A 27,492-nucleotide genomic window follows, 5' to 3' on the forward strand; every position below is an offset into this window, starting at 1 on the left:
CACATTGGGTATTATAGGCGGTTTATTAAGAACTTTGCCCAAGTATCATACCCACTTGATATGTTGACACGAAGGGGGGAGCCGTACATCTGGGGGACGACCCAAGAAGAGGCTTTCCAGGAGTTAAAGTCACGGTTGGTAGGTGCGCCAATCCTGACATATCCAGACTGGGACAAAGAGTTCCATGTACATGTCGACGCATCCAACTTTGCCATAGGGGCCACACTGGCGCAGGTTGGCAGCCACGGGCTGGACCACCCAGTGTATTTTGCAAGCCGACTCTTGTCAAAAGCAGAGAAGAATTACAGCACGACGGAGAGAGAAGCCCTCGGGATGGTATACTCAATCCAGAAATTCCAACATTACCTATTGGCGACACCATTCACATTTTATGTGGATCACCAGGCGTTGATGTACCTGGTGAACAAGCCAATCATCCAGGGGTGGATTAGTCGATGGCTGTTGCTGTTACAAGAATTTACATTCAACATCATTGTCAGACCTGGCAAGAGCCATGTCATCGCCGACCAGCTATCACGGATCAAGTCTGGAGAGCTGGCCGAAGGTGTTAACGAGGATTTTCCGGACGCCCATCTCTTCCGCATTGCCGTTCTTCCTGCCTGGTACACGAGTGTGGGCGAATACCTGTCTAACTTCAAAATTTCCTAAGGAAATGTCGTCAGGCGAAAGACGAAAACTTGTACTAAGAAGCAGAATGTTCCAACTTATAAATGGCCTTCTCTACAAGATGGGACCTGACCAGATCCTACGACGATGCGTCTTGGAAGAGGAAATTCCCGGAGTCTTGAGAGAAGCACATGAAGGGGTCGCAGGAGGACACATGGGACTGGACACGACGGCAAGGAAAGTCTTACTAGTAGGCTTATGGTGGCCGATAGTGCATAATGACGCCAGAGAATAGGTGACAAGTTGTGATACATGTCAACGCGCTGGACGACCGTTAAAGAGGGATTTTATGCCACTCAACCCGTCAAATGCTCAAGAGCTGTTCGAAAGATGGGGGTCAGACTTCATTGGTTTGTTGAAACCAGGTCGGGCCTGACGATGTAGATACATTGTCCTGGCGACTAAATACTTGACCAAATGGGTCGAAGCGAGGGCCTTGGCAGACAACTCCGCCGTTAGTACGATGAGATTCATTTATGAACAGATTATCACCCGGTACGGAATACCTATACAGTTGACAAGTGATAGAGGAGGGCACTTCGTAAACCACATTATCCGGCTGTTGACAACCGAATTCAAAATTTTCCATTCTCTATCAAGTCCGTACTATCCTCGGGCAAACGGCCAGGCTGAGGCGACCAACAAAATCATGGTGTCAGTAATTTATTAAGTCCTGTGGGGTTGAGAAGGAGGACTGGGAGGAGCGTCTACTGTTGGTACTTTGGGCGTACCGAACAACTTACAAGGTAACCACTGGGCAGACACCATTCCAATTAATGTACGGCCAGGAGGCTGTGGTGCCAGTGGAATTCATGGTGCCAAGTCTCAGAATTGCCATTGACAACAGGTTAGGCGACATGGAAAGCCTCCGGGAGAGACTATATGCCCTAAATAAGTTAGATGAAAGACAGACGATGGCACAGTGGGTGACGGAGACAACTCAGCAATGATGGAAAGCCTAGCACGACAAACATTTAAGAAGGATGTAGTTCACCCCGGGGCAATTGGTATTGAAGTTTAATGGTCGAAATGAAATTAAGCCAGGCAAGTTCAGGGTAAAATGGCTAGGTCCCTTTAAGATTCGCGAAGTTGGCGTGAACGGAGCCATCAAGCTGTGGACGATGGACGGGATGGAGGTGCCTGATGCTGTAAATGGATCCAAGTTGAAAATCTATCACCAACGGAGGCAAGAGACGAGGTCCGCCCAGGCGGACAGGTAAGTGCGGTCATATGGAAATGACCGCACGGTAGGTCCGTACGACCCCGTACGGTGCTGTAGGAAAAAAAAAACGGAAAATTAAAAAATTAAATATATATATAAATGTTGTCGTATGGAAATAACAGTACAGTGGGTTTGTACGGCCGCACAAAAAGAAAGTACGACCGTATGGAAAAGGCCGTACAGACGTACGAAATTGAGTTATAAAAAATAAAATTAAAAATCTGTACGGTCGTACGGAAAAGGCCGTATGAACGTACGGAATTGAGTTAGAAAAAAAAGAAAAAAGAAAAAGAAAAAAGGGACGTACAGAAAAAAGTTAAAGTTATTTTTTTGTCATTAAGTGTTTTATATGGCATGAATACTCAGGAAATTGCCAAGTTAGAAAATTGTCGGGTTATAAAGACATCCGTACGGACAAATCAGCTACTTGCCAGTTAGAAATTGTCGGGTGATAGCTGTACAATCAAATCAGCCGTACCACATTAGCAAGGCAAATCCGTACAAAACGAAAGACAGTTAAGGCTCGAAACAGTTACAAATCGAACCCCAGATAAGGAATTTTTATTTTATTTTGATTAATGGCGACTGAACCTAGGGGATTAAAAAAGCTAGACTGGAGGAAGAAATTGCAAGAAAAAGAAGAGCAAACCAAGAAGGAAGCCAGAAAGAAACCTGCTGTAGCAATGGGCGACCAAGACAAGGGCAAAGCAATTGCATAGGATGCAGGAAAGGGAAGAGTTACGCAGGTCACCGCAGATACAATTCTATTCGAGGGTTTGGCTGGAACGGTGTGCAGGCAATGGTGGGAAAATGCCACGAGCCCGTCAGATATTGAGGTAAAAATTGAATTAGCAAAAGCTAGGGTCCATGATGCTATTCAGATGCCCATTTTTAATATTAAGGAATTCGAACCCTGCCTACGACAAATGATTAAAACATATGATCCTGAACTTCACACATCATCATTCAATTTCTAGCACACTGACATCATTGTTTCATTTAACTCTGATGATTTTGAGAGAGTATTTGGCATTCTTGACAAGGGTAAAAAGATTGACAAAAAGGTAACAAAGTTGTCCGAGGAAAGAAGAACCCAGTTATTAAAAGAAATGTGTAGGGACAACTTGACTACAGAAGAATAGAGTCGTATCCTGGATCCGGAGGGAAGAGGTTTGAAGAAGACATTTTTAAAATCTGGCATCTGGCAATGTTTACTTGACGTAGTACAGAGCAGGTTGACTGGCGTCAGCAGAGCGTCGGACGCGGCAGTACCTATGATCGCATTGATGGCAGGACTCAGAAAGGGCATGGTGTATGATTGGGCCAGTCTACTGTCAGACAGAGCCCATGACTGTATGATGCTGAAACATAAAGTATTTTATATGTCACATCACGCTATCGGACTATTTTTAGATTTCGTGTGGGTACAGGTGCCACCACACCGTAGAGGATGGCAGCTGCGGGATAGCATCGACTCCCTTAAGTCAGCTATATTTTATTGGTCAGAGCTAGATATTTTGACTACCGCCGAGGGACACACTAGCAGGAAGAGGAGGAGACAGGTCCACGTAGTGGTGTCGGCCAGTGACACGGATTCAGGACGACATGGCACTAGTGAGGAGGAAAGTGAGGGGTTGGATGATTCAGAGGAAGATAGCACCTTCAGGCTTTCACAGACCGAGCAGCCAGTACCGCCGCAGGATACCCCCACCACTCAGACAGTATCATTAGCAAGTGTACCGAGGGGGCATCGTGGAATGCCTGGAGGGGGGGCTAGCAGGACCGGCCAGGTGGTATTTACTCTAGCATTCCTGACCGTCGGAGGAGAGGGAGGACCATTGGCATCATCTGGAGTCACAGTGGGTACTATCTCTACCATCCCCATACTTGGGTTTGGTCAGATGCATCCTCGACCTCCACCAGTCCAGCCATTGCCAGTCACAGCCAAGATGACGACACCAGCGAGTGCACCAGTACGCATGCCCATCATCCTGACGGAACCTAGGACAGAGGAGGCCTAGAGGACGGTCGAGGAGAGGCCGGTGGGGGACAATGTCGATTCATGGCTAGACAGATATGCGGCTCTACCTTCATCCCCACTCAGGTAGGCACCACCCACACCTTCCTACCCTTGTATTCCTTCACCTCCAGGGGTTATCGACTTGGATAATGGCACTAGAAAGCAGGGTGATCGAAAGACACCGCTAGTGGAGGAGGGGGCGGTATCACCGCAGCAGCAGCATCAGGTTGGACGGATTGGAGAGGGGAGACCTACTACCATGGTGCAGTTCTTAGCCAGGATGGAGGAGGAGGTTCAGTTACTGGTTGCCTCGACAGTAGAGGAGTCTGTCGGACAGCTCACTTTGCGGAGACTCCTTGCGTTTGCTACATCTGAAGTAGCAGTGGCATTTCAGCAGTGTTTTGAGCAGCATGGATGGCCGACGCTTGATCTTCCAGAGATGCGAGCAGAGTGGCCGAGCCAGGAGGTGGCTGGAGGGAGTCAGACATAGTCTGTGGTCAGATGGATTGAGCAGGCTGTACGAGATAGGTATCTCGAGCTTCGAGAGACTCAGCTCAGGGCGGATAGGGCTCAGGAGGAGTTGGCCACTTGCATCCCTGCATTGGAGACAAAGTTAGAGCAGCAGCGCACCCATGCTAGGAGTACAGATGAGATCCTTGCCACCGTGAGAGGAGAATTGAGTGCTGTGAAGGCAGAGTTGGCAGTGCAGTCAAATGAGCGAGCCTCAACAGAATCGAGAGTTGCTACCCTGGCACCTGAGTTGGAGGCGAAGCATTAGGAATTGATGGAGGTAGTGTTTCGAGTGAGGAGTTCCTGAGAGCAGCAGTTGCAAGCTGAGTAGGACCTCCGATACCGGACCGACCAGGTGGTACAGCTTCAGGAGCAGTTGGCAGTAGCAGCCCCAGCCCCTCCACCATTAGGGACGCCTCCCTTACCCCCTCAGTAGTCTGTGTGTAGTTATTATTTTGTGGGGTTCGTAGTTGTTATCTGTTGTAGGCATATCATTCTCGTTTTGTTGTCTGTTGTCCGGTGACGACATTTCTTTTTGGGGGGGATGATGTTGTCGGGTAATTAAGCAATAAGACATTTAATGTAATTAGAGTTAATGACGACAGTTAACCCGTCGGTTGTCGACAGTTGACATCGGGTAATTGACCGGTCACCTTTATATATTAGCGAGTCCTTGGTCATGGAGACAGGGTTAGTGTGGTCATTGTCATTGTACTGACATTATTATGAATCAATGAAGATCTGAAGTTTCTTTATATTCTGTCATGTCTATTATTTCTGCAATGCATTGAATTACACTTTATTGGCAAAACACTCCTTGGCCGGTTGCCAAAAGCTATGCTCATCAAAATCCCGATCAACTGTCTCGATCCCTGCAATGGTCTTTGCATATGATGATGTTGTCCACTCCTTACTTACAAACATGCGTTTCAATCCTTCTTTAACACCTTTAAATGCTTGAATACAAGCTACAAACTTGCACAAACAATCAACAATTGCAATCTCCTTTTCAATCTATCTGCTGGTCTGCTCTTAATGCCTTTATTTTTTTGCTTAAAACCCTCTTTTTCTTTCCTCGTGTTTGCAAACAAGAAAAATGACTTTTTAGGGTGAGAGTCAAAACATATTTACTGTTTGTTTAAACACATTTTATTTTATCTTTGCTTTTTTTTTGTTGCCTGGGCGGCAGAGTCTAGGGCTTGGGGCTCGGCAATAGTCTGGCAGACTCGGTGAGTCTGCCAAGACCTGGCCAGACTCGGTCGAGTCCAAGTCCAGGGTTGCCTGGCCTTGGCAGAGGCGACCTGCTTTGGGACTCGGCAAGTCTTGCCAAGACTCGCAAAGTCTTGTAACTATGCAATATACCATTAAAATCTTCATTTTCTGTGAAACTCCAATTTGCAACTGTGCAAGCAATGGTGATTCTTGAGGTAGAATCACTCTCAAACCAGGTAGGGATCATAGCTCAGATCCAAAACCAGTGATTTGATGAGGGTTTTTGTCCTTTATCAACCTTGCAATAACTTCTTTGTTCACTCCAGTAACATCTTGTTATATATGCAGATTTGAATAATCCAAATAAGGGTCAAGTAATTAGAGCCTTTGCCACTAGAGTATCATGTAGAAACTGAAAATATGACATTGAATCCATTGAAAATGTCAGTAGTTTGTGGAGCATCAACCATCTTGGTCGCTTTAAACATGTCTGAATAACAAGCCAGTAGTTTGTGAAGCATCAACTATCTTGGTGCTTGACTTAGAGATGCCCATTTTAAAAGCCCAAGCTCACCCGAAAAGATGCAGTTATGTTAGCATTTAGAATTGGGAAGATCACTGGCGAAATTTATGGAAATGGATTCTGATTGGTATGAAGATATAATTAATATCTGATACAATCCAGGTTCCTAATTGTGATGTGTAGATTGGGTACAAAAGGGAAATCCGATGAATGAAATCCACAACCATCCCGAACAAGTAGCAGTAAAGGCGTTGCAATATCCTACTATATGTTACAATGTCTGCCATAGGAGGATGAGTAAGGATCCTTGAGCAGAAATCAGTGAGTGATGCCAACTAAAATGCAAAATCTGAGTGAGCTTATAAGACAATCCATTATTCAAGCTGTAGCCTTGGAAAGGGGTTTGATTTATCATTATAATTTATGGGATGATGTAGACTGTCAACAATGAGAACAGAGTTAGGATTCATGAAATAGAGATATTTTCATCTATTATATTTTTGCACCAAGTATCCAAGATTCTAAGGCACACACGATGTGAGATGGCTGTGAAGGTCCACAACTTTGTTGGTGATGCACTCCTTATACTTGATCAACAAGTGAAATATTTTAAATATAAGATACATACTTTGAATGCCACTGTTCTTGGGTAGTTAGCTGGGAGTTAAATATTGGATGTGGCTGATGATTGGTGCAAGATGATTTTCTTTCCAAGAAGATAATGATGCCACTACTTGAGTACTTGGAGAGCACATATTATTCCTTGTAGGTGTTATAGTTGAGCTTCACTTGCAAAAACACATTTGGATGATAAGACTTCGCATATCCTTCTTACTTAAATGCATTTGTCACTGACTTTCTTCCACGTGATTGTCAACTGCCTAGACAACATCAATTTCCTTGATATCTCAGTTAAGTCATCAGACAGAATTTTCTAAACTTTCAATGAGATCCAACCAAGTCATACACAAATGGCAATGGAATACTATGATACTAACTGCAACCTAGTTATACTGTTTACATTGTCAAGGTTCAGGGCCACTGATCACTGATGGCAAACCTGATTCATAAAGCCTGTCAAAATGTTGAGGTCATTAGGGCTAGTGATTGTGGAGGATCAACTATTGCTTTCCAAGAGACTGTCAGTACACAACTCACAAAAATGGGAAAATATAAAAACTGATGCAATTGATGAATCATGATAGAATGGATGAAAAGTAAATTGTCCACAGAAAAAAATTACAAGATATTATTAAGGCCCAAAATCAACATATTTTTCTATTAAGAAACCAATAGTCTGTACATGGTGGGAGACACTGAGTAAAGATGGTTTTTCCTCAGTGGCACTCTACAGAATGAGATCTACATTGTAGATAACCTCAAACATATGGGAAAGAAGCTCCAAATCTCATAAGACACTCCTGAAACACTTCAGTGGCTTGGGAATGGAAATCCATTTTTTCATCAATTTCTTGCTGCACTAGCTCCAAATCCGTATAGAAAGCAGCTTTCTAATTGACACCAAACTCTTCAATCATTGATGTTAAACTTTGTCTGGATTCTTGTCTCAAGATATCTTCTATAGCACTCCTATTATATCTACTTCCAATTTTGATGGCACCACACCTTTTTACTTCTTGGATTGAAGATTGTTTGCTTCTTTGTGACTGTTCTAGCTTATTCATATTCAAGCCTTGGTACATTGTGCAGGTTATTGTTGGTACATTCCTTTCTGTTCTCTTCTTAGGCATCATTTGACTGCAAAGATAATAATAATAAAATTAAATGAGGTTGTACTCTGTCATTCTTGTCATTTTTCGAGTTTATGGGCGCACAGTTCCATCTATGTACTAAATTACTTGAGATGATAGCCACCACCCTACTTGCAACAACTTTCTAGAAAATTCCTTGCAACATTTTTTACTGATAAGTCCAACTAGGATCCAATCTGTCAATGTTGAATGTGTGGAACTCTAATGTTACTATTTCATTAATCTGCCGATCTGAAAATCGAATTTGTGTTTTCTTAATGTGCATATGAAGTTCACATCTGAATGTAAGCCTCACATCAGAAATATGCTAGAGAAGCATGGTTTAGTCACTTGTTTGGCTTTCTGCTTCTTATGTTAGTCACACTGGAATTTTTTAGGGTTTAAGTCAGGCCTAGAAAACTACAGTGATCAAGAAAAGGTTCCCATAACTGTCCATCCAACCATACCTTTAAAGCAGAAGTAATTTGGATACTATTTGGAGTGTGGCAATGGCTGATTCTATGATGAATGTAAAGTTAGTGTATTCTACAACTGCAGTAGAGTAGGAGAGTGCGTTTGAGTATAAGCAACATTATCAATTTAATGAGCGTTAATGGTTTGTTTCTCTATTTTAGAAAATAAAAATGATTTAGCTGATGTGGCTGTAGACTTTATTATTGTATAAATATATTATGAATTTACATGTTTGTAACTTTCTTCAAACTTCCATGTTCATTGTGTATTTTGTTTGCTTGTTAAAGCCATGAACGGTACCTCTGCATTATGAAAATTCAAAAAAGGTTATTGATTCTTGTTGACACAATCCCCACGGGAGGGACGTCTTATTTCTCTTGTCAACCTTTATACTGTCTGAGATTTCCGCAAGATGTTGATTAGGTTCCAGTCAGTCATGACAAACATTTTTAATAAAATCACCACTTTCTATTATCATGAATATTTTTGTCATACATTATTGGTTTGCATAGAGGTACTGATTATTTTCTTTGCTTCAGGATTCTTGCAGGGAAGTTCAAGCTGTCATTCGTTTCTTGAAACCACAGGTCTTTCTTCTTTTAATTTCTTTCATTGTTAGGCAATTTTTTAGGTTGATTAATGCATAGTAGCATTATTTAACATGTCTTTTAATTCCATCAAGTCATATTTCCATTTAGAGATGATAACAGTTAGTTTCAAAGCCTAAATTATATTGGCTTATTACATAATCTGTTGGACTGCAGGTTGTATTTTTAGAACTGTGTTCAAGTCGGGTGGCTATGTTGAGGCCTCAAGTTCTAGAGGTATTCTAGTTTTTGTTGTCACTTTACATATTGATTTGGTTGGGGATTTTGTACATTTTCCTCTTTTGGAATCCTTGAATGGAAATGCCATTTTCACTACAGTAAATAGACATTTATACATATGACCTCCAATGATGCATTTCTGCTCTTGCAGAATCTTACAGTTGCCATATAGGTTTGCAACTTGATCCCATAGCAATCCTTGTATATATATGTACACTTGCTTCACTTTTATTTTACAAATGGAAAATTTGAAGAGGAAAAGTTATTCAATCCTTAAATAAACTTAGAAAGCAATACTTACAATTGAATTTCCCAAATGATCCATCAAAAAATACCTCTAAAGATGCCATCTCGTAATTGAGATTTAATGCTGGATTAATTGCTATATAAACAAGGCAAATGTATTACTTAACAAATCCTTAATATTAGTAACACAACCTACCTAGCCATGGGCTCCAAACCAACTTAACTCGGGCAATATATAGAACATATGCACAATTGAACCTTATATAGCACTCAGGAAATTTCATAAGAGAGCAATAGCCTAATGAGTTAAGACATATCAATCCTTTGTTGGAAAATAATCCCAATATTTTGTAGATTTAATTATAAAGTTAGGCTAAAATATAGGTAATGAAAGCAAGCTTCAACACATAATCATGACCACCACCTCAAAATTTAAATGATACCAACCTAACTAACCTCTTCATGAATAATATACTATGGAGATAGACATTCTATAATCAGAAGACAAATAACAAAGGTTTTGGCATATATAAATTCATGTATGATGTCACAGAAAGCACCAAGAAGATCAAAAAGTTGAAGGTAATATTAGAAAGCTTTGCTTAAAATTGATTTTTTAGTAAAATGTGAAAAAATGGTCAAACAAAAAAGAAATTGAGAAATAACTAAAACTTATTTAAAAACTATGAATTCAATGGAGGTTTTCTTTAATAGATTATAGGTTTTTTCATTTGTTTACCCAACTGAAATAAATACATTGCTAAACATTGCATGTAATGGGGTGGCAAGCACCATTCAACTGCGCAAGAACAAAAACAAATTTCTAGTAGGACATTAAGGGTATGAATATCTAATTTACATCATGTAGGCATTGGGTGTGCATATTACAAACTGACTAGAAGATGTGGATGAAAGCCAAGGGCTATAGCACACCCAATTTCTACATTACATATATTAGTTTTAGTGAAATTTTGTATTTAAACAGCACAAAATTTTTTTATTCTAAGTTGATAAATCATTCATAGCCTTCATAGAACTCTTCAGGTGAATCATGGATCACACATGGTGGATATTTAAAATATAATAGAACATCAGCCATCATGGAGTAGTCGACAATATTATTGTAGTATACCATTCTAGATGACAGGCTATTATGATTATACCACTCTAGACGAGAGCTATCATGATCCATATGAGAGAGATTATTATATACAAAGAGACTAAGAACTCCTAAACATAGGACTTACTCTAAACATAGGACTTACTCCAACATGGAGTTGTGCATTGTTCATTTTTACTCGCTTGGCATAGCTCTACTTTCAATTTATACAAATGGTTGTTTATTAATTTATTTTCACAAGGCATAAAATATTCGTCATTGTGATGCCTTTGTTGTATGTAGATAATCCAAAATATTAGAGAGCATTACACCAACTAATACAAGTTTCAGCCCAATCTATACCCGCTTAGTATGTAGTTGAAGATGAGGACAAATAGAAATGAACAATTACTATGAATGTCTCACGCACAAACTTGTAGTCAATTAGGTCTAAAAGATGGAGTGAAATGTTCCAAATTCGAATTCATAGCTAACTTTGACTGATGTTGTTAGTTATGCATATAGACATGGTGTTGATACTTGATATACCAAGTATAACGCAAATACATAAAAAATAATGTAATATAATTTTTCTAGACCTGAGAAGCACTTGTAAAATTCGTGACACACTATGCTTAGTGTATAAAATCAAATGCCTTACAAATCTTAGGTATTTATGGACTGGATTGGTTGTAATATGCAAGACTGGTTGTTGATGGTACATTCCTTAATGAACTGAAATGACAACAATCTCTCCACTTCATTCCATGCATACTTTCCTTTACAACAGGTGGAGGTAATGAGTTTACTAGATTGATTCAACTAATTGGATACATTTTCTATGACAGCCCTCCATTGGATGGGGTTTCCCTGCCTTTGATCTTAACAGTAGTTGACTCACCAAACCAAACTCATCAGAAAAGCGTATAAATGCAATAAGATGGCAGAAATAATACAATACCAAATATATTTTTGCATCACATTTTCATCGATTTCTTGTTTTTTACATTCGTGAAGTCAAGGGTGAGTATCCTTCTCATGGTATTTATGGAATAAACTAGGCTAGGCCTCAAAAAACATGGAGGATTTATAATTGCACACACAAATCTACTAAGATATCGTTGTTGTATATAACACTGGAAATATACAGAGATTAAAGATTGCCTTGAGTATTTGTTTGTATCTCAACTTTGATCAGAGTTCCGTGACTCGCAGCGAGTCACGTGAGTCAACGGGCCGGGTGACCCTGACCCGGGCTCGGATGGGTCAGGGGGCGTGACTCGCCCGACTCACTGATTCAGCGAGTCACTCCCTGACTCGCCGAGTCCGAGGGTCGTGACTCGACAGGCATCACTTAAAAAAGTGCAGTCAAAAAAATAAAAAAAACATAACATTTTTTAATCCTTCAAAAAATTGCCATCCGCATATTGAGCCAGCCATGCAGCGCTTCTGGATGTGAGTGCAACTGGAGCATGTTTGAGCACATCCACTCGAAGAGGCGAAATAGACTGTCTGTGGAGAGGTTGAATGATCTAGTCTTTGTTCATTACAACCTCCGTCTCAGGACCAGACAGATTTTGGACGCTGACTCCTCTCCGATCACTCTAGAGGAAGTCGACCCCGAGTCCGATTGGCTCACTGAGTCCACCGATCCAGTCTTCACTGATGAGGACCTTGAGTGGGTTGACCAGGCAGACAGAGAGGCTGAGGCTGTGGCTATGGCAGAGGAGGAGGATAGAGCACGATCAATCACAACACCTATGGCTACTCAGACTAGCACATCACAGGCAGAGACTATGGCTACTCAGTCATCCAGAACCTACCTTAGACGCCTTTCTAGGAGGCAGATAGATGAGGTTGAGCCAGAGCCAGAGCCATAGACTTGTTTTTTTGTTTACACTTTACAGTTACATATATGTTTGGTGTTAAATTTTTTATCAGATTTATATATATATGGTATTTTAAAAATTTTATTGTCACTTAAGATTTAATCCAATATTATGTTTCTATATGTTTCAATTTACAGAATATAATTGTATTACTGATATTTTGATTAATCTCTGATTTTGAATTATTCACAGTAATATCTATACATATATTTCAGCATTTACTTTAATGCTGATCACACTATATATATCTGCAAAATATCGATTGCACTTGTAATAATATCAATCAATGATATTGACAGCAATTATATTGATCTTCACCTTCATCTATCGACTGCACCTTATCCTATCGACTATTGTATCTATCTACCACCAAATGTGATAGTGCCGATATATCTATGCTTTTGCGGACAGCATAGAGTCACGGCTCTATGTGGAATCAACATAGTTCCACATAGAGTCGTGACTCCTATGTGGAGCCATGTCAATCAATAGCGATCAATAATAAGTGACGTTTAACCACAATTTGCAATCGGTATAATTAGTTAACCGATAACATGTAATGATAACAATATTAATCATAGCACATATAGATTGATATATATAAATGCAATCGGTGCTATGTATAATTAGTAATATAAAGCTATTACTAATTATACATAGGATCGATAGCATGTATGATTCGATAGTTATATAGATGATTAAATCGATCATCATACAGTATATTGATCTATGATCAGAATGCAAGGATAGAAGAGAAAGATTAATCGTGCAAATGTCTAAGGCCGTAAGGCCAATTAGACATTTGAATGGTTAGGGTCATCCGACCGTTGCTACCTAATTTCAACACTCCCTCTTAGCTAGGGAGGAATCCATCTATCCTTCAATAAGTTACACCACCTCATGGTGATGATAAAACATAATAGCTTCCACTATATGTGTGAGAGAAAATATCACCTCACTGTGATATTAAGTGTTATGGCATGTCCACAGATATCATGTCACATGATATCCACCATAATTCTCTTAATGTGATATCCACCATTATGGCTTGTCCACGGATATCACGTCTCATGATATCCACCATTATGGCATATCTAAAGATATTACTTCATGGCATGTCCATGGATTTCACGTCACATGAAATCCACCATGAATATCTCCCTATATAATATCCACCATTATGGCTTATCCATGGATATCACGTTTCGTGATATCCACCATTATGGCATTTTAAGAATATTAGATCATGGCATGTCCACGGATATTACGTCACATAATATCCACCATGAATATCTCTTTATGTAATATCATCCATCATGGCTTATTCACGGATATCACGTCTCATGATATCCACCATCAGCAGATATTACTTCAAGAGATATCAACCATCATGACATCCACATATATCACGTCTCATGATATCCATCATGATGGTAAAATCAATATTGTAAGATCGTCACCTTACAATAAAGATCACATATACAAGTGTTCATAATTGAGAGATCGTCACCTCCCAATAATGTTCACAGGGGCCCATCAAGCACTGAACCTATGAAGTCACGGAGTCACACACATGACGATAATCATGAACCATATCAGATTACACATTAAACATCTTAGAGAATACATTAGTACTATTGAAAACAAATCAATGTTGCTGAGACTCAATCTCAGCTAGGGCTACATTTTCTACCATACCAAGCTTACCTCAAAAGTATGCAAACTTTATTCTAGAGAGAGGCTTGGTGAGGGCATCTGTAGTTTGTTCATCTATACTAATATATCTCAATTGAATAACATACCTTTCCGCTTGATCTCCGCATGCCTTGACCTTTCATGAAATACAAGGTTGGAGTCTACATCACTCTTGGTGTATTCCAAGCTCACCAAGTCTCCATCTATCCAGGAACCTTATGACCTAGGAGTCAATGTAAAGGCTTTCCAACCTATATATATGAGACTCCATCTCATGAAGCATAGTCTTCTGATTGATCACTAGAGAAATTAACTCGACATAGTCCACTCCCTCTGAATCAATATGATCAAGATCCTCGGATATCAATCGAAGCATATTCTCTTAGCTACTCCCTCTGTCATGGAAGCATCCCCTGCTCACATGGTCCCAATCATGGAAGATATCTTGCTTCAAGAGACTCTCATCATTTGGTATGATCTTCATACAGCTGGAAGTGTTAGATCCACAACCACCATGGATCTACTGTCATAAGATTGAGCCCTAGGTAGGAATATGACCATCCTGAGATTTAGGACAAAATCTCCTTGCAGTATGCTCCCTCTCACTGGGAAAGCCTTCTTGTCTCAACTTGCGTTGTAACCCTAGATGCTATCATCATCTGCACAAACGCCTCCATGGCTTTCACAAGTAAACTGTTGCTCTTCTGCAGGTAAATATTTGTTTTATAAAAAAAGGAAATACGAAATCTCAGAATCTCCATTAAAGTCCTCTGTATATTCCTGCTGAATTTCAATCTCTTCATCACAAATAGAACTTCAAAACTCTATAACTTCTCCCAAGTCAGAGTATGAATCCATCTGAATCCTTGTGCGGAAGAGTCTCACCAACATCTGCAATGGAAGATTGAGGCATGGTCTTGGTTGGACATTGCATTGCATAGTGCCCATATTTGTCATATCTAAAACATTGGATTTCTGAAATATCCTTCCTTCTTTTGAATGTAGGAGCACCATTGGATTCCTCATCTTTCTTCCTTTTGAAATATCCTTTTTTACCTTTCATCTTTGAGGAGTGCGAGGCAAGAACATGAATATCTCCATTTATGGAGCTTTGGCCAATGCCTCTTATCACCAATCCAGACTCTTCTTGAATGCAATCAGTTTTTAGACAATCAAACTTAGGAAGTTTAGATCATGCACTTATCCCTTGAATGAATGATTCCCAAGAAGAAGGGAGACCATTGAGGGCTAACATGGTTAACTCTTTACTTTCAATTGTGTGACCAATGGTGGAGAGCTGGTCTCTCAGTTCTGTTATCCTCATGAAGTATGAGGTGATTTATTCGCCCTTGATCATTTTTACATGATGGAGTTGTTGCTTTAGGGCAAGAGCTCGGCTTGTGTTGTTTATCTCATACATGTTCTCTAATGATTTGAACATGTCATAGGCAGCCTCCATCTTGGAGATAATTGGCACGATATGAATGTTTCACTGAGTCAACTAACATCTTCATGGCTTTATTGTTCTTTCTCATCCATTGAAGCTTTTTATCTTCTTCTTTTGATTCCGGTATAGCTTTCTTTACGAATTCATCTAATTCGTTTTCTCTTAAGGCAAGCATGATCCTAAACTTCCAAGATACAAAGTTGGAAGCTCCTTCAAGTCGATCCTCAAATCTAACACCGTTCACCATTTTGATGTATAGAGGATAAACTTGCCTATATAAATTTGATCTGATCTTTTTCCTATGCTGGCTCTGATATCATGTTAAATTTTTTATCAGATTTTTATATATATGGTATTTAAAAAATTTTATTGTCACTTTAGATTTAATCCAATATTATGTTTCTATATGTTTCAATTTACAAAATATAATTGTATTACTGATATTTTGATTAATCTCTGATTTTGAATTATTCACAGTAATATCTATACATGTATTTCAGCATTTACTTTAATGCTGATCACACTATATATATCTGCAGAATATCGATTGCAGTTGTAATAATATTAATCAATGATATTGACAGCAATTATATTGATCTTCACCTTCGTATATCAATTGCACCTTATCATATCGACTGTTGTATCTATCTACCACCAAATGTGATAGTGCCGATATATCTATGCTTTTCCTCCTCAGGAAATAACAGTTCAAGGCAAGGAGAAGCCACAGTTGGAAATTCTTGTGATTGATCCTGAAGCTTCAGAGGAAGAAACTCAATCTGATAATGCTCCTCAGTCGCTTTCTACAGAGTCCCCACATAATTCTCTTTCTTCACTTACTATTGAGGTACCCATGTTTCCTCCTGTGATAGATGTGAGCTCTCAATCTGCCCCTTCAGTTTCAGAATCTCCGCAGAACGTCCTTCCACTTTCAGCAGCAGAACCATCTCAAGGTCATTCTCAGGAAAATTTGTTGAATATCTTTTTCAGATGATCCTTCATATGTACCTGTGTCTGATATTGATACTTCTATGACTTGTTTTGATGAGTTCATGACATCTTCATCACATCCTGTCGTCACTCAGTAGACTATGGTGGCTATCCAGATGGACACTTCTCCCAAGATCACCACAATTGTTCAAACAGAAACTGCTTCTCCCTCTATCCCAGAATCAGAGTTAATGGCTTTACCTCCATCGCTCAGTTCTTTCACCACAAAGAGGAAGGAGCAGCTGATCTCAACTGATGCCTTTGACTACCAACAGTTGAAACAATCAAAACCTAAAGCTATTAAGAGGGCAAAGACAGTTTCAAGGGTGATCGTTGATGAAAATCGGATGAGAATGGCAGAAATCGCTGAACCAATATCAGATAAACCAGTTGAAGAAATGCAAGCAGCTGATTATCGGATCACCAAAGTGCAACTGGGTAAGCAGATTCATGAGGTTGTCAAACATGATGCTCAACAAATAGTGGCTACATTATGGTATGATGAGGTTTTGACCAAGAAAGATCAATTGGAAGTAGAGAATCAAAGACTCATGGCAGCCATCCAAAGTATTACTCTACCTTCAAATGGAGAAGGCCAAGTGCCTGTTTCTTCCAAGGCCGGTGAACCAATCCAAGGTATCGAGAGAGCCGCCCAAAAGGTTCAAGCCTTAGACACCTGGGTTGATCAATTGCATGACTTATGTTCACAAGTCATAAGACAGTTATTTGAAACAATGGTTAAATTGGAAACCATTGAAGATAAGTTGAATCAAATCTTGGGTGCTTTCAAACTAAATTTGGAGAAGGTTGAGAGAAATTTAGTTTCTTGGCGAAAGATGCCTCAGCATCAGTTGGGCGTTCTTCAGGTCCAGAGTTGTGTACATTGAATATGAGGAACTTCTGGAGAACAAATCTCTTGTTCTCAAGTCACTCATTGAAGAAATTGATGAGACCTTAAAGTTGCATGAAGCAGTCTTTCAAGATGTTACCTCCCGTTGTAAAAAGGCATCCTGCGACATTTTAAATCAGAATGATGAGTTGCTGCCCGAGGAAGAAGTTCTTGCAGATCTGCAACTCAAGATTCATGATGAATGGAGAAGTGAGCAATTCTCAGTCGCTTCCATTCAAATATTGATTAAGTATCAAACTGAGTTACAGGAAATCCGGTCCGCATTGGAAAAAGGCAACTCCATGCTATGCCAATGCCATGATGTTGTCGTAAAGACCAGGGTGGTGGCTATGAACACTCATGAACCAGATCCTGATGAATTGCAGAAAGTTATTCAGAAGTTCGAATTGTTCATATCTTCAAGAGGTGCAACTTAAGTGTTTTTAACACTTGTTGTAAAATTTTAAAATTATAATTTCATAATTGTAGTTTCCCTTTCGGCAAGTTTACTAGTAAAAACGCTTTTGTAATTGCAAGTTGTCATCACTTGCATTTTTGTAATTGCAAGTTAACTCCTTACTTGCATTTTTGTAATTACTTGTAAGGCAACTACAAGTTGTGTCTGATTAGGACTGTAGTTGGAATAAGTCTTAGTTAGTTAATGAAGTCATAATTAGTTGTTGAATAGGTCTTGGTGGTTGAGGGAATTTCTCAAGTTAGTTAGTATCCTCCCACCTTTTTCTCAAGGCTCCTCTCCTATAAATAGAAGAGAGGGTCCTTTGTAATCGATATCTTTTTGGAAAGCAAGCAAAAACTCTGCCAAATTTATAGCAAGAAGTCTTTGAGCTTATGTATGTGAATTGAAAGTTTTTGAAGATTAATAAAGAAGGATTACTCAAGTTTTGAGTCTTTGAGCTACATGTTTGAGTTTGAATCTTTTTTATTTCTTCTATGCAAAGTGTTTCTAAAAGGAGCTTAGTCTAATCTGATTTGAAGTCTTTGAGCTGCAAGTAGAGAAGATTAATTAAAATAGGAAACTCTCTTGAAGGAGCAGCAAGTCTTTGAGCTTGCGTCTATTCTTGAGGAAAAATTACTGTTTGATAAGAAATAGCAGCAAGTCTTTGAGCTTGCATTAGTTCTTGTCTTTGTGTTGAAAGAATAGATTATTCCAGTCTTTGAGCTGTTGTCTTTTATTCATTGTAAAATTTAGTATAGCAAAGGGTAGATAGGATTTCCAATAGTCAAGTCTTTGAGCTTGATATTGCTGTCCCGTCCCGAAGGAAGTGACGGAAGTCTTTGCGCTTTCAAGAAACTTCATTTCCTTTCTTTCATTTCACTTGAAAGTAGTTATTGTTGTTCATATTCAATCGATATCCTTTTCTGTGAAGAGAAAAGGATATTGTCTTTCTTGAAAAAAGAAGGAAGACTGCTGTACCATCCTGTTTTTATTTCAGTTTTAGTTAGATAGGGGAGCCTTCCCTTAATTAGGAGAGTTTTTACTCGTGTGCTATGGTTGAAACCACAATTTTGTATATTTCCCCAAGTGTACAAAATTTTCAACCAACAGGTTCATACCGCAGAATTCTGCCTCCTGCCAATTGACAAAGGTAGAATCCCCTTGCAAGTAAGCCTGAGTGCCAACACTAGGCTAATTTGGGTAATATTGCTGGCCAAAGGTGGTTGGCTCATCCTGCACCACTAAAGCTTGGACAAACACCCCATTTTGGCATGCACCTTGGTTGTGTGGCTGATTGCATGGCTGACACCAATCCTGCTCTTGGGCAAGGTTGTTTTGCATTGGAACCATTGCTTCTGAGTTGCTTGTAGCTGTGGGGTTCACACTATTCAAAGGCCTGATGTTGCTCCATTGGTTTTGCCCTTGAAAGGGTGGCCTATTCTACTGATAGTTCTGATTTTGAGCTTCATAAGGTCTGCTATGCTGGGCTTGTTGCTTCTTTAGTGTCACCATTTCATTGCTAAAGTTTTGCAATAGAGTCTTGACTTCATGGAGCTCATTAGAGGATGTAGAGGATGTGGATGGTTGACCTGCGGGCACCATGGGGATAGGAGCCAAGGTGAGTTGTTTAGTAGGAGCTTCTGGGAAGAGAGGCATTGGAGGCCTTGGAGCTATCTTCCCAGCCTGTATCAAACAATTTTCTGCCCTTATGGCTATGTCATATGCACCCGATAGAGAGGCTCCACCCATTGACTGTATCATGACAGCTATATCGTTGTTCAGAGCTCTAAGATAATACAAGAAGGCATGATTTGGAGATGGCTTCACTAGAGCAGGAATTCTATTCCATGTCTTATGGAATCTGAAATTGAAATCCCCCATGAACTCATGAGGTGCCCTCTTAATTGTAGTCAACTGCTCCACAAGTGATAGATTATCAGTTTTGTCTTTGAAATGGTTGCAGAACCTCTCCCCCAATTCATCCCAATTGTGAATGGAGCTAGAAGACAACCCTCTATACCACTGCAAAGCTTTTCCTTTCAAAGATGTGGCTAAGAGTCTGACAACAACATCATCTTGAATGACATTATGGACGGAGCAAATGTTCGCAATGTCTTGAATGTGCTCAATGGGCATAGTAGCTGTTTCACCAGTGAAGTATGGTATACTCTTTAATGCAGCCACTGGTATATCATTCTATTGGGTCAAAATAAGAGGACTCCCCCCATTGAAGGTAACAAAAACTTGATTTCTAGCCATGTGAAACAATGGTCTATTGATATGAGTGGTGGGAGCCCTAGACATTAATGGTCTTGTAAATGGAGGGGTAGAACAAGACCTGGGAGATGGAGTGTTTACAACCGTGACCCCCCTAACTAGTGACAATGAAGGTCTACCTCTTGTTGACGTGTATTTTGTACACTATCAAACACAGAATAAAATACCTAAAGGTACCTTATCCTCTCTTGAGTAAAGCCTCTGATTGCTGAAGATATCGCGGAAAAGGATCAATCAGGATGACTCCAAGGTTCTTGTATGTAGGGTCTCTATGTGTGGATAAGCTCTCTGTGGTATGATGTGATTTGCTGGAATCACAAGGGGACTTACATTTGATGATTGAACTTCTGATTTGCCTTTGAATATTGCTGGAACACAGAATCTTACTGCCTTAGATTTGAAAAATGGACAAAAGATGAGGGCGAAGAGAGGATCTAATCCTAATACTAAGAATGTAGGAGCAATGATTGATCTTTGATGAAACTCTAACTAGGTCTTGTTTTGACATCGCAGGACCATCTCCACAAGGCTAGTGCGATCTTCGAAGGGAAGCTTTATGATGTTCAAATCATCACTGCAGGCATAGACACCATCAGGTTGATGCATATCAATGAAGAAGCGACAATTGAAGTTAAGCTTAAGCTGAACGATTCCAGTTGACTACACAAGGCAAGTCTGCAATCAACAAACTGCTAGTAGTATGGATATGCAAATTTCACCATCAATCAAGCATATTTCTTCCACTCATCTAATAACATGAAATCAAATATGAGAAGTATAAAGACCATGCAAATTGTCGAATCGACCCATAAATTTCACCATTTCTTCAATGAAGTTACAAGTCTTTTACAACAACATCTTGGCAACAATCTTTGCCTTCTCTCTCTACTCTACTCTAATTACTATTCTATCAACTAGCTAACTACTCTCTATTTGTCTTCTAACCACTTTCCAACTCCTTCCTAACTGCCTTTACAAAATGAAATGCCAGGGCTTATATAGTGCCCTCAATACAATTCGATGGCTTAGATCAATTCAAGATCAATGGCCAAGATTCAACAATGAAAACCCTAATTAGGGTTTGTTACAACCATTACATAACATTTAATGCTTGACCAATGATAAAATTGTATTGCTTGGACACATGTCCTCTCTAGAAAAATCGACCAATGGATAGCCGGGGTAGGTACATCGGAGTTTGTGCCACCTTCCATGAGTTAGGTACATTGAATCTGGACATGCTGAGGTGGACCACACTGACTGGAGAAGTGATGACTAGGATGCCACCCCGTCTTACACTTGTAACTTGGTAAATATTCAACTTGATGTTGTTGAGAAGCTAGCTTTAATTAATTCTTCTGGAACTATCTGCTTCTTCAACGAACCCTTGCTCTGACTTGCTCTGACTTCTTGTGTCCTTGATTTGTAGGATGATTGATGTACCTCGCCTTGGAATACTGGATTGGAGAGGTCGCCCTTGATGATGTTAGTCCAAAGAAGGTCGTCCTTGTCGATGCTAGGCTAGAGCGAAGAAGGTCGTCCTTGTCCTTGCTTGATCGTTCTTGATCTGGCTTGATTTTCCTTGAGGAGAGTCTTCCGACTTGTAGATCTTTCGAGCTTGGAGTCGCCATCTTGATACCTACACAACATTTCAAAATTAGTAATATATCTTGAAATCTAAAAATTAAACTTTAAAAGGAAGATTCAAGATTTTAATTAGGAAACCTTATGATAAATCTTGAGTTATCATTTCCTAATTAACCATGCAATACTTAGACTTTTCTAAAAAATGTCTAAAAAAAATCAAACCTTGAATAAGGGTGTCAAGATGATTTTGCCATACCTCTTCTTGAGAATTAACTCTAAGAAATGATGTAAAAATAGATGAATTTTGCTAGGCAAAGTGTAGATCAAAGCTCTCCCTTGGATACAATGCACCTCCTTTAGCTTGGAAAAGAACTCCACCTTCCTCTTCAAAAATCTGGAAATTCGCCTTCAAATACCTTCAAAACATCTGGAATTTATCCTCCAATCTAGCAAGAAATACGCCTCTCCAATAGCCTTCAAGGTGAATTTCGCCTTCCTCAAATTGCTCTTCAAGTTCGTATGAGAGATAATGCAAGAATGATTTGAATTGTGAAAAAAAAACACCTCCAATATATAGAGCGCTCACCTTCCACTTACCCATGAGGCCGACCTTGCAAGTAAAGGCAAAAAATAAATAAAATTAAAAAAGGAAGAGGCCGACTTGATAAAATGAATAAAAATAATACCTCAAGCGCTTCATCTTTTAATTTTAATTTAATAAAAATTAATTTTAAATGCCTTTATAATTAAAATTTTGATTTTTCTAAGGCTCAAAAATTAATTTATTAAATGCCATGCGCCTTTATTAAATGCCAATTTAATTGAAATTTTTTAAAATATTTTGAAGTTTTTAACGAATTTGGCATCTAATGCGATTTGCTAAAATAAGGCAAAAAATAACGAATGTTGATAACTTCGCTCTGGTCCCTTGGAGAGGGACAGGAGCGCTTTTGCCAATTGTCATCGAAATTTGTGGTCCTTGCAACTCCATTCCACCCCGAAGCACCTTAAGTATCATTCCAAACTTGTGCTTTGGCCTAGATTTGTCCAAACTTGGCGAGAAGGACTGGATATTAGGTTTTTCGCCCTGGTCCCTTGGAGAGGGACAGGAGCTATTTTGCAAATCCAAGCTTATCCGTCCTTTGTTAGCCTTCCAAATTATATTCAATGGATAAATCATGTTTTCCTTGGTCTCTTCAAATCATAAAATTGTCTTGATCCTGCAAGAACAGTGCAAATTTGAAATTCAAGCTCCGGTCCTTCAGTGAGGGATGGGAGCACTTTTGCAATTACAAGCCAATTCGTCCTTTGCTAGCTTCGAAAATTATCTTCAACGGATCGATTGTGTCTTCCTCCACCCACCTCAAACGCGAAACTTGCTTTCCTTTTGCCAAAAACTTGCCTTGAGGGAAAATCGCTCTGGTCCCTTGGAGAGGGACAGGAGCGCCCTTTGAAAATAGCCCTGGTCCCTGGGTGAGGGACAGGAGCGAACTTGTCATTTAGGTTGGTTTTCTCCTTTGTGGCCCACTTAAATTATATTCAACGGACAGAGCACACTCCCCTTGGCCTCTTCCAATCGCAAAATTATTTAAGTCTTGTGAGGATAATGCAAATTTGGGATTCAAGCTCCGGTCCTTCAGTGAGGGACAGGAGCGAATTTTGCTCTCTAGGCCAAATCGTTACAATTTTCATCAAAAAATGTCTTGGCTAAGGAAGATATCATCTTACTTCATGCTATGAATAAAAGTTAATGTCCAAAAAAGGTCTAAAATTGTGCATATAAAGAAAAGCGCTCTGGTCCTTCAGTGAGGGACAGGAGCGAATTTGACCTTCTAGGCAAAAACTTCATCATTTCATTGTTTTTGATCAAGTCTGGATGCTCTATCATGCTCATTTCGTCCTTCACCATGCTTTTGATGTCTCAATTTAACCAAACAAGGCTAGGAATGGCTCAAATAAGTATTTTCGCTCTGGTCCCTTGGTGAGGGACAGGAGCGCTTTGCCTTGGTCCCTTGGAGAAGGACAGGAGCGAAATTCGCTCTGGATCCTCAGTGAAAGACAGGAGCGAAATTTGGCTTTTTGAACTCTCTATCAGGATAATTTTTATGGAATATAACATTTTACATTTCCTTCTATGTTTCTTCTTTCTTATACTTTAAGTTATATTCCATATATACTTTCAAGATGTTTGAGAGTGGTTTCAGACCTCCAAGAGTTATATTGCAAAATCTAGTTTTTTGAGGTTTTTCAGTTTCCAGGCTTAGTCAAATTTCAGGATCAGGGCATTCTAGACTTAGCCAAATTTCAGGATCAGGACCTCACTCAAGCCGGACTTGCTATCCATGTGATCCCCTCGGCGACACTCAAAATGCAAAGGCTAACTAACAAAACCCTAAAAGACCTAGAAAACAAACCCTAAAAAGCAAAAAACATGGGTCCCCATTTGCAATGGGGCGATGTGTGAAAATGTCACAACACCTCTCCGCCTTCTAGAGCTTGAAGATGAGGGTTCTTCAAACTAGAAACTACCTCTAGAAGACGCCCTTGTATGAATTCTGGGTATGAAATCCGGAGTTGTAACAAGTCATGAACAAGAGTGGACCTGTGAGCAGGCACTTCGGAACCTCGGGGTTTCGGAGTTGAGGGCTTAGGCACTTCGGAACTTAGGGGTTCCGGGATTCCGGACTTGGGAACTTCAGAACCTGGGGGTTCCGGAGTTGATGACTTGGGAACTTGGGGGCTCCAGGGTCCCAGACTTAGGAACTTGGCATGAACAAGATTTGGACTTGTTGAGCAGAGTCGCCAAGTGCTTGAAAGATGATTGCCTCCAAAGGATGAGACACTAAGAACATCACTGAATCCTTAGCATGTACATCGAAAGTAAGTCCCACCGGGCATACCAAAATTTTTTATCACAAAAGCTTGCACCCTTGTTGAGCTATCAACTCAACAACCTCGTGAAATATGGAAACAACCCCCAAGTGTGGGACCTTGCGCAAGGGGTTGAATCTCCGGAGAAGGCTGACTTCCTTCTCAATCCAAGTGCAAGTGTTGAACCAACCCAACACTTCAAATCTTACTCCTAATCCTATCCTAACAGCTTGCAGAGGAAAAGGGAAGAGAAAAATGTTTAAAATGAAAGGAGGTGATGCACCAAGATAAGAGATGTTTCTCTCCCCACCTGAAATGGCACAAAGAATCAACAGAAACACCCAGGAGATGCACAAACTTCAGCTGCATGAATGACCTCAACGCACGTATGGAGGTTAGAACTTGTTGAATGTCAAGAGGGGAGAAGGTTTCCCACAAGTCACACCCAGAAATAGGTTAACACATCATATATGTGAAAGAAAGCCAGAAACATACACTTATAATGAAGATAAGAACACATACACAACATTCATAAGTTGAAGTAAGGCAAGAATGGTAATTTCAATTCATTCAAAGGCCAATGGTCAAACTTACAGTTGCAGAAATGCAAAAAAATATACAAGTCTTTAAGAGAAGTGAAAGAGCATAGAATAACTCAAGCTAGCAGGGAGAGAACCCTTTACAATGAGGCATAACAACCTTATATAGAAAAACTGGTTGCAAGAGTTGTTGGAGCATTAAAAACCTTGAGTGTTGATCACACCATCTAGAAGTGTTGCAAACCGGAAGGAAGTTGGGAAGACTTCGGAAGCTCGGGTTCCCGAAGTTGGGGGGACAAGGAAGGAACTTCGGAACCTCGGGGTTCCAGGGAATTGGAAAAAGGGGCTAAGGAAGGAATTTCGGAACTTCGGGGTTCTGGAGTTCCGGGTAGAGAGAAAGAGAAGCAACAAAGAACTTCAGAACCTTGGGGTTCCGGAGTTCCAGGAAAAGTAAAGGGAAGGCAAAGGGAAGGAACTTCGTTACCTTGGGGTTTCCGGAGTTCTGGGAAAAGAAGAGAGAAGACAAAGGGAAGGAACTTCGAAACCTCGGGGTTCCGGAGTTCCGGGGAAGGGAAGAAGACTAAGGAAAGGAACTTCCTCCAGACAAGACAACACTTCACACTTCATAATTCCATTGCTTTTCTCCTTGATCAACTGGGGTAGTGTTGGTCCATGGATCGTATCTTTGATCGGTTCTCACTGATGGACCAAGGGTGTCATAAAATGACAACAATTACTATGGGTTATGGTATCCTAAAGGTAATGATTTTACACTTAAAACTTATATCAATGCAGATTGGGGTGGTTCTGTTGATGATAGAAAGAGCACAAGGGGAGGTGCATTCTTTCTAGGTGGCTGTCTTGTATCTTGGTTGAGTAAAAAGAAAGCTTCTACTTCATTATCTATAGCTGAAGCGAAGTACATTGCAACAGTGTCTTGTTGCACACAAGTTCTATGGATGAAGCAAACGTCGAAGGACATTAAGGTAGAGTATGACCATCCTATATCTATCTTTTGTGACAACACAAGTGCTATTAATATCTCTAAGAATCCAGTTATGCACTCTAGGACTAAACATATTTCTATTAAGTATCATGTTTTAAGAGAACAAGTTAGTAATCAACAAGTTAAGTTGGAATATGTTTCTACTAAAGAGTAGATTGCAGATTTGTTTACTAAGCCTCTATCAAAGGAAACTTTTGAGTTTTTGAGGGAGAAGTTGGGAGTGATTTCAGTCCATCTTTAATTTGCTATTATGACTTAGGGGGAGCTTTTTATTGTCATTCTTTCAGCCCCGTTTCAGTTATGTAGGATGGTTTCAATCATTGATGTCGAAGGGGGAGTAGTAAGTCAAGGGGAGCAACATCATTTCAGAGCTTCTTTGTTTTAGATTGGTTGCATATGGAGTTGCCATTAATGACAAAGGGGGAGATTGTTGAATATTTTGTCATTGATGTCAAAAGTTGATGATCAAGGTGGCTTGAATTTTGGAGGATTACTCAAAGTAATAGAGAATTGAAATGAAATGTTATCAAGCCGCTGATTATTCATTAGATCTTCATCAACTACTTGGTTGTTTGGCTGAGCTACTTGGTTACTTGGTTGAGCTGCTTGGTTGTTTGGTTGAGCTACTTGGTTGTTTGGTTGAGCTGGTTGGTCGTTTGCTTAAGTTGTTTGTTTGTCTACTTCACTTGCTTGCTTGTGCCAAGTCAGATTATATGCCATGTCATCGTTTGAATATTCAAAAGGGTTGATTTCTATGATTTTAAATGTGGCGGCTAGTTTAAAATATGCATCACACATATTCACTTTAATGCTTGGCGTTTTTTTTTTAACAAAGTCGTCTCGTGCAACGGTATAAGTATTCCAGCTGTTTGTTTGTTTTTAAGTGCGGTGGCTCCAAATTAGTCATTGCATTTTATTTGAAGGGTGTCGTTCTTTCATGATAACATTGATGCACGCTATTTTGTGTGTAGTGTTAATTACTTTTGCAATTTTGGAGTTGGGTAGTGTTTTGAATGGAGCCATATTATTTATGAAAGTGTTGTTGGATGCTTTTTTTTGTGTTGTGATGATCATAGATGTTGTGACGTTTTCACACATCGCCCCATTGCAAATGGAGACCCCCTACTTTTTAGGCCTTTCTAGTCCTTTGGTTTTTTTTTGTGGGTTTTGGTGGTAGTCTCGTCAGTCTCTCCGCTTTGCAGGTGTTCGAGGGTCATTTGGAGTTAATCTGCTTTTCGTTTGAGCGAGTTTGGTGAAGTCTAGGGCCTGTTTTG

At 39.9% G+C, this 27,492-nt stretch overlaps 1 protein-coding gene across 2 annotated transcripts in view; it reads left to right on the top strand.

Annotated features, from left to right (window-relative positions):
• Positions 1-27,492, top strand: part of LOC131041675 (uncharacterized) — a 135,053-nt gene that overhangs the window by 35,468 nt on the left and 72,093 nt on the right. The window contains exons 2-3 of one of the 2 annotated variants that reach the window (XM_057974825.2): positions 8,939-8,986; positions 9,164-9,223. In XM_057974825.2, coding sequence (XP_057830808.1) covers positions 8,939-8,986; positions 9,164-9,223 — 108 coding nt within the window. The remainder of the gene's footprint in view (positions 1-8,938; positions 8,987-9,163; positions 9,224-27,492) is intronic. The other variant, XM_057974826.2, reaches the window with a different exon arrangement.

This window comes from Cryptomeria japonica, chromosome 4 (assembly GCF_030272615.1).
Source record: "Cryptomeria japonica chromosome 4, Sugi_1.0, whole genome shotgun sequence".
Taxonomy (NCBI): domain Eukaryota; kingdom Viridiplantae; phylum Streptophyta; class Pinopsida; order Cupressales; family Cupressaceae; genus Cryptomeria; species Cryptomeria japonica.